The sequence below is a fragment of the Pleurodeles waltl genome, chromosome 7, assembly GCF_031143425.1.
Source record: "Pleurodeles waltl isolate 20211129_DDA chromosome 7, aPleWal1.hap1.20221129, whole genome shotgun sequence".
Taxonomy (NCBI): Eukaryota; Metazoa; Chordata; class Amphibia; order Caudata; family Salamandridae; genus Pleurodeles; species Pleurodeles waltl.
This window is the reverse complement of record NC_090446.1, coordinates 1,372,959,092-1,372,973,670: the sequence shown is the minus strand read 5'-3', so window position 1 is coordinate 1,372,973,670 and position 14,579 is coordinate 1,372,959,092. Positions and strand designations below refer to the sequence as shown.

At 46.3% G+C, this 14,579-nt stretch overlaps 1 protein-coding gene across 1 annotated transcript in view; it reads left to right on the top strand.

Annotated features, from left to right (window-relative positions):
* LOC138247410 (tubby protein homolog) overlaps positions 1–11,999 on the top strand; it is a 186,095-nt gene extending 174,096 nt beyond the window's left edge. Inside the window, exons 15-16 of the mRNA XM_069202048.1 lie at positions 9,495–9,666; positions 11,599–11,999. Coding sequence (XP_069058149.1) covers positions 9,495–9,666; positions 11,599–11,732 — 306 coding nt within the window. The 3' untranslated portion in view covers positions 11,733–11,999. The remainder of the gene's footprint in view (positions 1–9,494; positions 9,667–11,598) is intronic.
* Positions 12,000–14,579: the final 2,580 nt, after the last annotated feature.

Below are 14,579 nucleotides of genomic sequence, written 5' to 3'. Positions count from 1 at the left end.
CAGATTGACGGCAAATCGGAGTATCCTTGTTTCCATGGTGAATTCAGATACGAGTACTCGTAAGGCTTTGATGAGCCCAATCTTGAAGGGAGTTGTTACTTCCAAAAGGTAAAGCGCCCCTTAGCACAACAAGCAAAGCGTTTTCAGAGTAAAGCAGCCTTGGCGCGACGATCAAAGCGCTTCGGAGCACAGAAGTAAAGCACCCCTTAGCACAATGAGCAAAGCGCTTCAGGCCACATGAGGAAAGTGCCCTTGGCACTGCAATCAAAGCGCTTCAGTCCACATGAGTAAAGCGCCCTTGGCACGGCAATCAAATCGCTTCAGTCCGCATGAGTAAAGCGCCCTTGGCACGGCAATCAAAGCGCTTCAGTCCACATGAGGAAAGCGCCCTTGGCACAGCAATCAAAGCACTTCAGTCCACATGTGTAAAACACCCTTGGCACAACAATCAAAGTGATTCAGGCCACATGAGTAAAGCGCCCCTTAGCATAACGAACGTAGCGCTTCAGATAAGACAAGTGAAAACGCTTTCCGGCATAAGGAACAAAGTGCGTCATGTATAATAATCTAAGCGCTTCATGAACAATAAATAAGGCGCTTCTGCCCAACGAATAAATTGCTTCAAGTTCAATGAGTAAAACTTTAGGGCCTATAGTTGTAAATGTGAAAGCATTTTTGGAGATAAGCAAATTATAGTTTCATTGTTTTTTTGGAAAGCAGAATATGTGAAAAGCATATTTAAGACTTTGAGAATTTCTAGGCTATAATCAAAAGTTTATGTTATGAATGCATAGTTGTTACAGGATTGATATTCAGAGTATGACCATAGTCCAAACTCTTGCCATCTCTTGGTTCTGAGGTTGTAGTTTGTTCTTGTCCATGATTCAAAGAAGGGGCTTTGCCCTCACTTCAAAAGGGGTCTCAATCTGCTATCACGGAGACGCCTTTAGTCAAGAGTCTATTGATGAGTTATACTGCTATGAATGAGTATATGCATATTTGTTCTACCCTTTTCTTTTCAGATCTCTCTCCCTGCAGTTCCCTACCCTAATTCCCTTCCCCCGCCTGGCTTCATCATAACTCTGTGCTATAATAGAGTTCTGAGTTGGTGACGCCCGGAGGTGGGCCTTTTATTCAGCAACGGGCAGATCCTGAGAAAAGGACACTGTGATAACTTTGGACATTGTACATGGCAGCCTCTTACCCTCTGTCTCTGGCCACTGACTGTTTCCTTTGGATTACCTTTTTTCAGATCTGTGTACCCAATTCTGGCTCCTGCTATATGTACTGCTCCCCCCCAACTGTCATACATTGGTATAATTCAATGAACATAGACGTTGCAATGCTTTGAGAATGTTGTAAGAATACATCTTTCCAATCATTACACTTACTCCAGTATGGTTTATATTTCTATGGTGTTTCTTTTTTGTGCTAACTAGTATAGGGGTAAGTGCAAGGGGCTGGGGTGATGGTGGAGGAAGGTCCAGGGTAGAGTCCAGTCTATTGGTATCACAGGTGCATTGTCCAATGGGGCATAGGAAGGAGAGTAATGGCAGTTCAAGGTGGACAGGGTGACACAGTGGGACAGAAGGGTGACAGGTGACAATCAGAAGAGTCCTATTTCCTGGCGGGGGTCTTGGCAATGTTCTCTGTCTTCTGTCTGGATCACAGGGACCGTTTGGGGGTGGTTCTCCTGCAGGGGGTGGGGTGCTGGTGGCTTGTTGGTCCTGTGGCGGGGCCTCCTGTCCACCGGCGGAGTTGGAAGGCTGTTCCTCGGTTTGGCTAGTGTCAGGGGCCCTTTGTTGTGCCACTGCCTCCCTCATCGTCTTACCCATATCAGCCAGCACCTCTGCTATGGTGACCAGGATGGTGTATATTTTTGGTGAGGTCATCCCTGATACCCAGGTACTGTCCCTCCTGCAGCCTCTGGGTCTCCTGTAACTTGGCCAGTACCATGCCCATGGTCCCTGGGGAATGGTGGTATGCTCCCATGATGTTTGAGAGTGCCTTGTGGAGGGTCTGTTCCCTGGACCTGTCCTCCCCCTGTCGCACAGCAGTCCTCCCAGCTTCCCTGCTGTCCTGTGCCTCTGTTCCCTGAACCGTGTGCCAACTGCCACTGACCCCAGGTCCCTGATCGTCCTGTGTTACTGGGGTGGCCTGGGGTCCCTGTAGTGGTGGACACACTGCTGATTGACGTGTCCTGGGGACAATGGCTTGGGCCCGCTGGGTGGGTGCTGTTGTGGTGTTTCCTGAGGGGGGAGGCTCTGTGGTGGGTTGTGACTGTGGCAGGGAAACCGACTGTCCAGAGGTCCCTGATGGGCCAGGTTGGTCATCGTGATCCAGGTGTGCAGAGCTGCTGTCATCACTGTGGGCCTCTTCTGGGGAGGGGGGCTGGATGTTGGTGGCAGCTCCTCACCGGTGACATTGGGTATTGGTCCTTTTGGGATGCAAATGCATTGTTATTGTATCTGTGTGTACCATCTTGTGCAATGGGTGTGTTTCCCTGTATAATTGTGTGAGTGCTGTTTATGTGGGCTGGGTGAGTCTCTCTACTGGACATGCTGTTGTGATGTGTGTCCAGGCAGGTCTGTGATGGGTGTCCATGCATTCTTGTTGCATGCAGAGCGTGGTATTGGGATGGGTGGGTCGTAATGGTGGGGTACATGTGAGGTAATGGAGTGATGGGAGTGAGTGTACGGGTGGGGGTATGTGATGGCATGAAGGTAGGGTGGGGGGATGAAGTAGTTCAGATTTGACTTACCAGAGTCCAGTCCTCCTGCTACTCCTGCGAGGCCCTCAGGATGCATGATCGCCAAGACGTGCTCCTCCCATGTTGTTAGTTGTGGGGGAGGAGGTGGGGGTCCACCGCCAGTCCTCTGTACAGCAATCTGGTGTCTTGAAACCACGGAACACACCTTCCCCCGTAGGTCGTTCCACCTCTTCCTGATGTCATCCCTGGTTCTTGGGTGCTGTCCCACGGCGTTGACCCTGTCCACGATTCTCCACCATAGCTCCATCTTCCTTGCAATGGATGTCTGCTACACCTGTGATCCAAATAGCTGTGGCTCTACCCGGATGATTTCCTCCACCGTGACCCTTAGCTCCTCCTCTGAAAACCTGGGGTGTCTTTGGGGTGCCATGGATGTGGTGTGAGTGATATGTATGTGGATGTGCGAGGTGATGTGTGGGGTGATGTGCTGGGGTGTATACTGTGATGTGCGTGGATGGTGTATGGATGATGGTGTTCTGTGCCTCTGATTGAGTGTGTGCTCTTTGCTTGTCTCTCTGTGCTTGTTCTCTTTTTTTTCATTGTAAGGGGCTGTGGGTAGTGTGGGTGTGTGTTTTATAGTGGTCTGAGTGTGTGGTGTGTGTTTGTGTGTCAGGTGTGTGTAGTTTGAATTGTCCAATGTGGTGTAGTTTTGTAAGTGTGGGTGTATTTTGAGCGCGGCGGTGTGTACCGCCAATGGTTTACCGTGGTTGAAAGACCGCCGCGTTGATTCGTGGATCGTGATACTGTGTGCGTATTCCTGTTGGCGTGACGGTGTGGGTTTTGCTATCAACATTTTATCACTGACCTTTGGTGTGGCGGACTTGTGTGGGTGTCTGTATTGTAGCGGTATTCTCTGTGGGTGTCATAATACCCCAGGCGGATTACCGCTGCGGTCACGTTATCTTGGCAGCCATCGGCACAGCGGTAAGTGGCATTTACCACCAGGGTTGTAATGAGGGCCTTAGAGTAGCTGAGCTCAGTGGTGTTTATTTGTGACTGACATGTGCAAAGGGTGATGAGTGAGGTAATGGTGGGTGAAATAATCAATGTAGTTAACCCAGCTGTGGGTAGTCCAGCTCAAGTATAGGAGTCCATGGGAAAACAGAGGGATGAAAGTGGACAGTCAATAGTGTTGTCTTGGTGGCACACAAGGGAGAATGTTCAGGAGAGGGTCACTTCCTGGTGTTGGTCTTGGCACGAGTTCCTGCAGGATGTCTGGTTGGATGTCCTTGCTTGCATGGAGATTCCTCAGCTACAGGGGGAGGGGTGCTGGTGGTCTGCGGGTCCTCTGGCAGGGCCTCCATTCCACTAGCTGCCGCAGAAGTGGAGGGGTCTGTTGGGATGTGTCTTGTGGAAGGGGCCTGCTAGTGGGTGGAGGATCACGCAGGATGCTGGTCAGTTCCTTCAGCACCCCTGCAATGGAGGCCATGGTGGTATTGAGGGCCTGCCACTTCTGCATGCCCTCCTGACCTTGTTCCCTCTGCAGCCCCTGGTTCTTCAGTACGGTCTCTAGGATGTGGCCCATCGTGTCCTGGGTTTCGTGGCATGCACCCAGGACTCGAGAGAGCCGCCTGGCCAGTCTATTGCTGTGGCTGCCCGGTCTGTTGGGCCACAGGTCACCTCCCACTACCCCTGACCCCCTGTGCCTGTGCCCCTGGCACAGTGTGCCCACTCCCAGTAGCACCAGGACCTTCATTGTCTTGGGAGTGTGCCCTTGACGCTGGCCCCTGTACTGTGGGGCACACTTCTGATTGACCCGTCCCTGGGGCACTGGTTTGGGGACGAAAGGCTGGCTGCGGTGGTTGCCACATGGGAGGGGGAGTCCAATGTGTCCAGGGTGGGGCTGCTGGGTGTGGACTGACAAGTTGTCCCAGATGAGCTAGGCAAGTCATTACTGTCCAAACATCCACTGGGTCCTTCATCCTGAGGAGGGCTATCTGACCCTGGCATTCCCTGGCGGTTGGCAGTGGCAGCTGGACCTCTGGATGGATAGAATTAGTTACGTTTTGGAGATGTACTTGTTGGACACATTGTGTGATGCATGGTGTAGCCTGACCTGCTTCCCAGTGATGGCAATAACAGCTGCAGTACTGAAGACATTGCTTGGGGAATACAGATTGTGCCATTGTTTCCATGTGCCATTGAGGGTTGAGGATAGTGTATAGCATTGCTGTCATTGCCATGTGTTGTGCTGTTCGTAGGATTCACAAGGGATTGTGGGTGTGTGTGGGGGGTCGTTTTATAGTGCAGTGAGCAGGTGTGTGTGATTTGTGTATATGTCTCAGGTGTGGGGTATTCTACCTGTCCATTGTGGGTTTGCCTAATATTGGCGGTTCCTTTTTTAACCTCAGCGGTGCGCATTGCGAATCGTGTTCCACGTGCATGGACCGCTGAGCAGAAAACTGACACATAATAGGGCAGATGGAAAGGTCGTGGCGTGGCAGGGTGGTTGGTCGGACAGTCATTCTTTTGGCCTGGCGGTGTTGAAATTGTGGCCGTATTGTGGCTGTATTTGGGCAGTTTTCACTTTGTGACTCGTAATACGGTGGTCACTGTACTGCCAGCACTCACTGTATGGTGGCAGTATTCAGCACAACGGTCTTTCCCAGAAACCACCAAAGTCTTAATGAGGGCCATGTTGTCATTCAGATGTGAGAAGAGCACCATGTTTGACACCCTTTGCCTGTGGCCTTCTAAGCCCGTTCCCACCACTGTTCCCAATCAGCACCTGGTGCAAGCCAAGGAACACGTCTGCAGATGTCTATGGCTGTGGAAATACCAAAGCAGGCTGGATGGCGAAGCAAGAGATGCCTTTCCATCCATTGAACACAGTGACAAAAGATACGCTTTCTTCCTGTGCAGAGATGCCAGAGACAAGCTGACTTTGCAAATCATGCAAGCCACTGATTCTGGCGAGTTCCTAGTTTAGATGTAGCAATGCACCATCAGCAAACTCTTCATAGATTAGCCATAGTAGGCTAGCATAAAAACCTTGATTTTGAAACTCATAACTTGAGCAGACACTGTTAAATTGCTTTATTCTGGTTGATTTGTCCCTTACACAAGTGGTAATTTCACCCATATCAGAGGTTTTAGGGTCTTTCTGGATCAGAGGACAATATTTTGTTGTTTACCTTAAGTTAAAAATAGCAGCAGGGGAAAGGTTGTACCACCAATCATTGAAACCAACAATATCGAGTTTGTAGGATATGGAGGACAGAATATTGAGGGACAAAATATTGAAAGGTAAGTGCATATAGGGAAGCATAGATTTATTATTCTTAATTCCACATCGACATACCTTGAAGGTATATTTACCATGTAGGTGCACACATGTGGAGTTAGGTATAGAAGATCTAGACTGATTTACCTGTTGATATTATTTTTCAATATTTTGACCTCGATATACTGTCCTACCAATAATGTGGGTTTGATATTCAGGGTGCACACCTGGTGAAACAAAACTATTATACTTTCAAGGTGAGGAGACTGCCTCTTTGGTTTATAGTAGTAATCAATTCTTTAAGTAACACCATTTTCGAAACCTTTTCTGTTATGACATTGATTTGTAGACAACCTCCTTGTTACTACTCCAACCATATTTTTGTGCCTGCAATATTTACTCAATCCTACTAAAGGCCATGATCATTCTAGTGTGTAAAAAAAGGAGATAGAATCAATCAAAAGGATTAAAGTTGTATCTGGCTGCTCACCTGCATTGGCAAAATATACAGGTAGCTGTTTTGTGGCTGTATTGAGGAGGTACTAGATGCAAGATGAACTATATATCTAAGCTGGTGTTAGGAGATCCTGGGAAGCGAGCAATCTGTCTCAAAAGTCTCCAGACATTTCTTTAATGAGCGCTGTATCTAATCAGTAAAGGTCATTATGATCTAGAAGCAAACGTTATTACTGTTATAACAGTGTCAAAATTCAATTCGCTCAAATAATGACTTCACCAGCAGGATTACCACTAGTAACCACCTCAATGCATCAGGCAGGACTACCAATAGCATCGCCTGACAATACTTGTCAGTTTATTTGTTTTTCAGAATAAACCCCCCAAAGAGAGAGCTTTGTTTAGCTGTGACCCTTTGGAGTCAGGAGTTCTGCTCTTTCTGCCCCTAAAGCAAGCAAGTAGGAGGTCAACCACTTGACCTTTCTACAACAGTAACAGCTGCTGGGTGACATTGAGTCCTCTTCTTCCATCAGGGTCTTTCTTCTGATGTTGTCTTCCCCATCCAGGAATGTTCTGAGGAGGTGGTGGTGAGGTATTAGTCTTATCCTGCGCACTAGCCAGCAACTGGAGAGTTTCCTAAATCCATGAATGACTACCGTCTTGCCCAATCCAATCTCCTTTTTCAGCATTTCCTTTCTTTGTTTACTCTAAACATTCCCTGAAGTCCTAAATGTAAGATTGCAAACCCCTTCTTCTTTCAGGAGGGTCTCTGTACCTTTCCTAGCTACTCCCCATGCAGATGACATACCCTCATCTCTGGCAGGGTCAAAAATGTTTTCTCTACCAGAAAGTCTAGTATGGCCTGGGAATGAATGGTTGTCCTTTGTTCTGCCAGCTGTTCATGTTCCCCTCCAAGATGGCTAATCCCTGTTAAGTTGCCAGATGTTGACAATACCCCTTTCTTCAGGGCCCAGAGGCCTAGCCATTGTCCTCTGGGTTATTACCTCATAGACAGGAATGTGCATTGAATCTCTGAGATGGGGCTGGGAGGCAAACTGGTTCTGAAGCAGTTTTCTCATATGCATCACAAAGTATGTTTTTAAAGGTTTATTTTCAACTAAAATCTTCTTCAAAAATCTACTTTGACTACCAACAAAGTGGAGAGTAATTTGAAACATTTTTGTAGCATTTTCCAAGGTGATGATATAAAATAAGAATGTTATTTACACGTAGAACTATTTGTGGAAGCCTTACCTGCTCAGTGAAAACAACTTTTGGGTAATTATTTACAGCAAGGCATACCATTACCAATATGTAGTATGTAATATTTATATATATTAAGGACTCTGCCTTTTGGCTAATAAGGCAGTTTAAACAACACAACAAAAACGAAAGCTGGCTTTTCATTCTTATGGTCTGTTTTCCTAAAAACAAACAGTGGTGACCAGGCAGAAAATATTTACAGCAACATGTTCAGATTTTGCACACTAAAGGTCAGTACAGGAAAAGTCGAATCTCCCCCTGTCATTTTCTGCACATTCTGAACTTCTGCATTTTTTAATTTTGACTTACGTTAAACTGATTCTGTTGTGTCTTTGCAGCAAATTACTAACCGCTTCCTGATGTGATTGATTTAATTTGCTTTAGAGTTCACTTTTATTCTTCATGTCTGCTTCCATAGTACATCTTTCATATGAAGCCCAAAAACCCAAGACTTTAAGTGTTTTGCAGGAAGAATGATGGTTTGCCCATGTATTAGAAGCAATAAAATGCTACTTGCCATACAGTAAAAAAATATTGCAAGTCACCTCGGAGTTTCACCTTTTAATAAAGGACCTAACGAACTCGGAGAATGGCCTTGTTTATCTATGGTCACGGAACTCCTCGATGACTTGCAATATCTTTATAATTTACGGCAGAGGGTACTTTATTCCATACGTGTCACACAGGTTGCCTCTGTCTTTCTCTTTATAGCATCCCCTTTCTCAAGCTAGTAGTAACTGTTACTGTAACTTCTTGGGTCCCTCTTTTTCACACACGTAGAAGCTGTCTATATCCTATAGCCCTGTCTTATACAAGCACCCACTGTCACTGTAGCCTCTCGTGCAAGCAGTAGGTGACCCTCTTACCCGTATCCTCCTATCTCTGAATACATAGTCCCCATGTTAGGCTCTAGTACCAACTGTCTCAGTTGCCCATAGTCTGGGCAGTCTCACATAGGCAGTCCCCTTCTCTGCGGGCTTTCCGTAGCATCCAGGTTCTCCGGCCGGGTTCATCTATCTTGGTAATATGCTCCCTCCTCATCTTATCCTGTGATCGGCTATCTCTGTGCACTGACAGCCCCTGCTATGCATCATCTGAATACCATGAGTTCCATTACTTTCACACAGATATTTACTGTTTCTGTGCTCTATCTGTTTTGTCTTTCTCACACAGGTGGACTCGCCTTGTATCGCACCTTTGGAGTGTCTATTATACATATTGTATTGTATTGTACTGCAACATGCATATAGCGCATCGTACCCTGATGTGGGGTGCTGAAGTGCTCACTTCCATGGGCAGCATGCTACACAATGTAGGGTGTGTGGTTGTAAAGACGTCTTCTTTATTTTGATCCTATGTAGGACGTGTGCATGGAGACCACCAAGGTGTGGTTATCGTGTTACAGGATGAAGTGCTTAGCTGATTGATGAAGAAGTGTGAGATGGTGTGCAGTGTATGGTTTTCCGTAAGCTGGCAGCTTTGAGCAGCAATGTAGGTCATTTGTGATATTTCTTATGATCATAGTCCACTTGGTTGGTTACAGCTCTGGGTTGTCCATTCTGAGATATTTTCTTCGGTTTATGGTCCATAGCAGGCATACATTTGTAGGAAGAAACAGAGACGAGATCCAGTGGGGTGGACGATGTTACTCTTATCTCATATCTGGTTCTTATTGTTAGATGTCAATAAGCAGTCATATCCTGTAACTTGTTGGTACCTGCAGTGGTGGCATAAACAGTTGCCTCATGTCCATATGACATTCTATATTCCCTCTTTCCACAGGAGCAGGATACGCTGTTGGCCCGCTTCCAGATCAGGAACATGGATAGCATCATCGAGCTCCACAACAAGGTTCCCTCCTGGAATGAGGAAACACAGTCCTATGTACTCAACTTTCACGGACGCGTGACTCAGGCATCAGTGAAGAATTTCCAGATTATTCACGTCGAGAACCGTGAGTGACAGCCTGAAAGGGGAGGAGGTCCTTATCATGACTCATCTATTTTCATGACATGTTTTGTAATGACATAAAATACATTTAGCCTCAGAGGGAGACGGAAGTCAGCCATTATCATGATGAATTAATTGCCTTGACTTGCAATGACACTAAGGGGGTTATTACAACTTTGGAGGAGGTGTTAATCCGTCCCAAAAGTGACGGTAAAGTGATGGATATACCACCAGCCGTATTACGAGTCCATTATATCCTATGGAACTCGTAATACGGCTGGTGGTATACCCGTCACTTTACCGTCACTTTTGGGATGGATTAACACCTCCTCCAAAGTTGTAATAACCCCCTAAGTGTTGCCTGAAAGGCCTCCCACATGAGGATGTAAGGTGGCCATTCTCATAATGAGCTCAGGAGGGGAGGGGAGACGCCTCTGCCATGATTCATCCATTGTTATGACTAAGACCTGGAATGTAGTCACTCTCAGGAAAAACAAGAGCAATTATCAAGGCTCATCCATTGTCACAACATGTCTATTTGCATGATTGGACCTTATGTGAAGAAAAGCCATGGACAGACTACATATTTGTAACAAAGAAGACCATTGTCAAGGATCACTCATTACCATGACTTATGATATGAACAATGGTACCAAATGGCCCCTTAGTAGGGGAAGGAAGGGGCCATTATGTTGACTTGTCCTTTATCATGGTGATTCCATTGTCGTGACTCATCCTTTATCCCGTCATATCCATTGTCATAACTTGCTTATCACGGTGGCCCATATATGGTCATGTTTGGTAATAATGTGAGTGGAAGACCTGACTGGGCCTTGGCAAGAGAATGAAAAGGACGCAGCGTCATGAGTCTTAAATTACCATAATTCATTATGACTGCAGGTGATGAGCCTCGGAGGCTCAGAGAGGGGAAGTAGGGGGCAATTGCCACAACATGTCACACCTGAGGTATTATGTATTAATTGTCCTTTTCAGAGGGGATCCACTGCCCCTGTTGGTCGCATCCACAGTACCGACCATACGCAGCCACAGCCTTTCGCCTATCCTCACTTCTCTCAGCCAATTCTACTTTAAGAATACCTCCAGCAAGTGGCTGTGCTGCTTCAGCCCTGGGATCATGACAGGCCCCTTTCCCTGAATTAGTCACTCTCCTCCAACTCAGAATTCCACCCCTTCTGATGTTGCACTGTTATGCCAGGTTGGTCCCCATCAACTTTCTTTCTCTCTCCTTCATCAATTACTTTCCAACCAGCTTTATTGGTAGCAACTCTGTGTGCCAGCTACAGTATTCCTCCCTTGGCTGGTGTTGTCTTTCGTAGCCCCTCCCTGCTAACTCTGATGTATTAATATTTATATATATCTTATCCCACCCCCTCCAGTCCTACAATAGCAATTCTGTTTGCATTTTTAACTTCTCTCATTCTTCCAATGTTTGTAATAATTATTCTCTCTCATCGCCCATATTAGGGCCTATTATTCCTCCAGATTCTATAATAATGTCTCTCTCTGGTGTCAGTATTTCTCATTCATCCAAATCCTATAATAATGACTATCTCCGCTGTCAATGTTTCTCTGCCCTTCAGATTCTGTAATAATTTCTATCCGTGTGTCAGTGTTTCTCATTCTTCCAGATTCTTTAATAACAACTCTCCTCTGCGTCAGCGTTTCTCATCCTTCCAGATTCTGTAACAATGGCTCTCCCTGTATCTGTGTTTCTCATTCTTCCAGATTCTGTAATAATTTCTGTCCCCTGTGTCAGTGTTTCTCATTCTTCCAGATTCTCTAATAACAACTCTCCTCTGCGTCAGCGTTTCTCATTCCTCCAGATGCTCTCATAATGACTCTCCCTGTATCTCTGTTTTTCATCCCTCCAGATTCTGTAATAATTACTTTCCCCTGTGTCCTCCTCTCTCGGCAGCTGAATACATCATCATGCAGTTTGGACGAGTAGCAGAAGATGTCTTTACCATGGACTACAGCTACCCTCTGTGCGCCATGCAAGCTTTCTCCATCTGCTTGTCCAGCTTTGATGGCAAGCTGGCCTGTGAATAAACTAGGGGTGTCGGTGGCCACCGGGGGGCACGGTGAAGGCTGGGACTCATCTAAACTCCACTGAGGTGGGCTGGGGGCCACCCATGTGCTAAGCTGGCAGAGGCAGCCCAGAACATCGAAGGAGACGGCACTCAACGTTATCCTCTACATCGACAACACGGCCCTCCTTACTCCTGCCTCTGGTCTGCTGCCCTGGTCTCACCTCCAACTCAACACCAATAACACGGACAAGAGACCACATATTTTTTCTTATTAAAACAACTGGTGTCCGCAGTATGGTGCTTTGTGTTTTCTTTTTTTGTGTGTATTTGTCACCCAGAGCAACTGAGGGACTAAGAAGTGGAAATTCCAGTTGACCAGTTGCAAATGGATCTAGATGAGGCATATGTAGTTCATACATTAGCGCATATGCATCCCCAGAAAAAAGAGGCAGAAAAAAAAGAAAGCTCTGCTGGTGAAAGATATATTAACCCCTTCGCTGCCAGGCCTTTTCCCCCTCCTGTGCCAGGCCTTTTTTTGCCTATTTGGGGCAGTTCGCGCTTAGGCCCTCATAACTTTTTGTCCACATAAGCTAACCAAGCCAAATTTGCGTCCTTTTTTTCCAACATCCTAGGGATTCTAGAGGTACCCAGACTTTGTGAGTTCCCCTGAAGGAGGCCAAGAAATTGGCCAAAATACAGTGAAAATTTCGTTTTTTTCAAAAACAATTGGAAAAAGTGGCTGCAGAAGAAGGCTTGTGGTTTTTCCCCTAAAAATGGCATCAACAAAGGGTTTGCGGTGCTAAACTCAGCAGCTTCCCAGCTTTCAGGAACAGGCAGACTTGAATCAGAAAACCCAATTTTTCAACACAATTTTGGCATTTTACTGGGGCATACCCCATTTGTGCAATTTTTTGTGCTTTCAGCCTCCTTCCAGTCAGTGACAGGAATGGTCATGAAACCAATGCTGGATCCCAGAAACCTAAACATTTCTGAAAAGTAGACAAAATTCTGAATTCAGCAAGGGGTCATTTGTGTAGATCCTACAAGGGTTTCCTACAGAAAATAACAGCTGAAAAAGAAAAATATTGAAATTGAGGTGAAAAAACCATCAATTTTTCTCTACGTTTTACTCTGTAACTTTTCCCTGCAATGTCAGATTATCGAAAGCAATATACCGTTACGTCTGCTGGACTCCTCTGGTTGCGGGGATATATAGGGTTTGTAGGTTCATCAAGAACCCGAGGAACCCAGAGCCAATAAATGAGCTGCACCCTGCAGTGCGTTTTCATTCTATACCGGGTATACAGCAATTCATTTGCTGAAATATAAGGAGTAAAAAATTGCTATCAAGAAAACCTTTGCATTTCCAAAAAGGGCACAAGATAAGGTGTTGAGGAGCAGTGGTTATTTGCACATCTCTGAATTCCGGGGTGACCATAGTAGCACGTGAATTACAGGGAATTTCTCAAATAGATGTCTTTTTTACACACACTCCTATATTTGGAAGGAAAAAATGTAGAGAAAGACAAGGGGCAATAGTACTTGTTTTGCTAATCTATGTTCCCCCAAGTCTCCCGATAAAAATGGTAACTCACTTGTGTGGGTAGGCCTAGCACCCGCGACAGGATATGCCCCAAAACACAACGTGGACACATCACAGAAAACAGAGCTGTTTTTAGCAAAGTGACTACCTGTAGGTTTTGGCCTCTAGCTCAGCCGCCACCTAGGGAAACCTACCAAACCTGTGCATTTCTGAAAACTAGAGACCTAGGGGAATCCAAGGAGGGGTGACTTGTGTGGCTCGGACCAGGTTCTGTTACCCAGAATCCTTTGCAAACCTCAAAATTTGGCTAAAAAAACACATGTTCCTCACATTTCTGTGGCAGAAAGTTCTGGAATCTGAGAGGAGCCACAAATTTCCTTCCACCCAGCGTTCCCCCACGTCTCCCGATAAAAATGATACCTCACTTGTGTGGGTAGGCCTAGCACCCGCGACAGGATATGCCCCAAAACACAACGTGGACACATCACAGAAAACAGAGCTGTTTTTAGCAAAGTGACTACCTGTAGATTTTGGCCTCTAGCTCAGCCGCCACCTAGGGAAACCTACCAAACCTGTGCATTTCTGAAAACTAGAGACCTAGGGGAATCCAAGGAGGGGTGACTTGTGTGGCTCGGACCAGGTTCTGTTACCCAGAATCCTTTGCAAACCTCAAAATTTGGCTAAAAAAACACATGTTCCTCACATTTCTGTGGCAGAAAGTTCTGGAATCTGAGAGGAGCCACAAATTTCCTTCCACCCAGCGTTCCCCCATGTCTCCCGATAAAAATGATACCTCATTTGTGTGGGTAGGCCTAGCGCCCGCGACAGGATATGCCCCAAAACACAACGTGGACATATCACAGAAAACAGAGCTGTTTTTAGCAAAGTGACTACCTGTAGATTTTGGCCTCTAGCTCAGCCGCCACCTAGGGAAACCTACCAAACCTGTGCATTTCTGAAAACTAGAGACCTAGGGGAATCCAAGGAGGGGTGACTTGCGGGGCTCGGACCAGGTTCTGTTACCCAGAATCCTTTGCAAACCTCAAAATTTGGCTAAAAAAACACATGTTCCTCACATTTCTGTGGCAGAAAGTTCTGGAATCTGAGAGGAGCCACAAATTTCCTTCCACCCAGCGTTCCCCCACGTCTCCCGATAAAAATGATACCTCACTTGTGTGGGAAGGCCTCGCGCCCGCGACAGGATATGCCCCAAAACACAACGTGGACATATCACAGAAAACAGAGCTGTTTTTAGCAAAGTGACTACCTGTAGATTTTGGCCTCTAGCTCAGCCGCCACCTAGGGAAACCTACCAAACCTGTG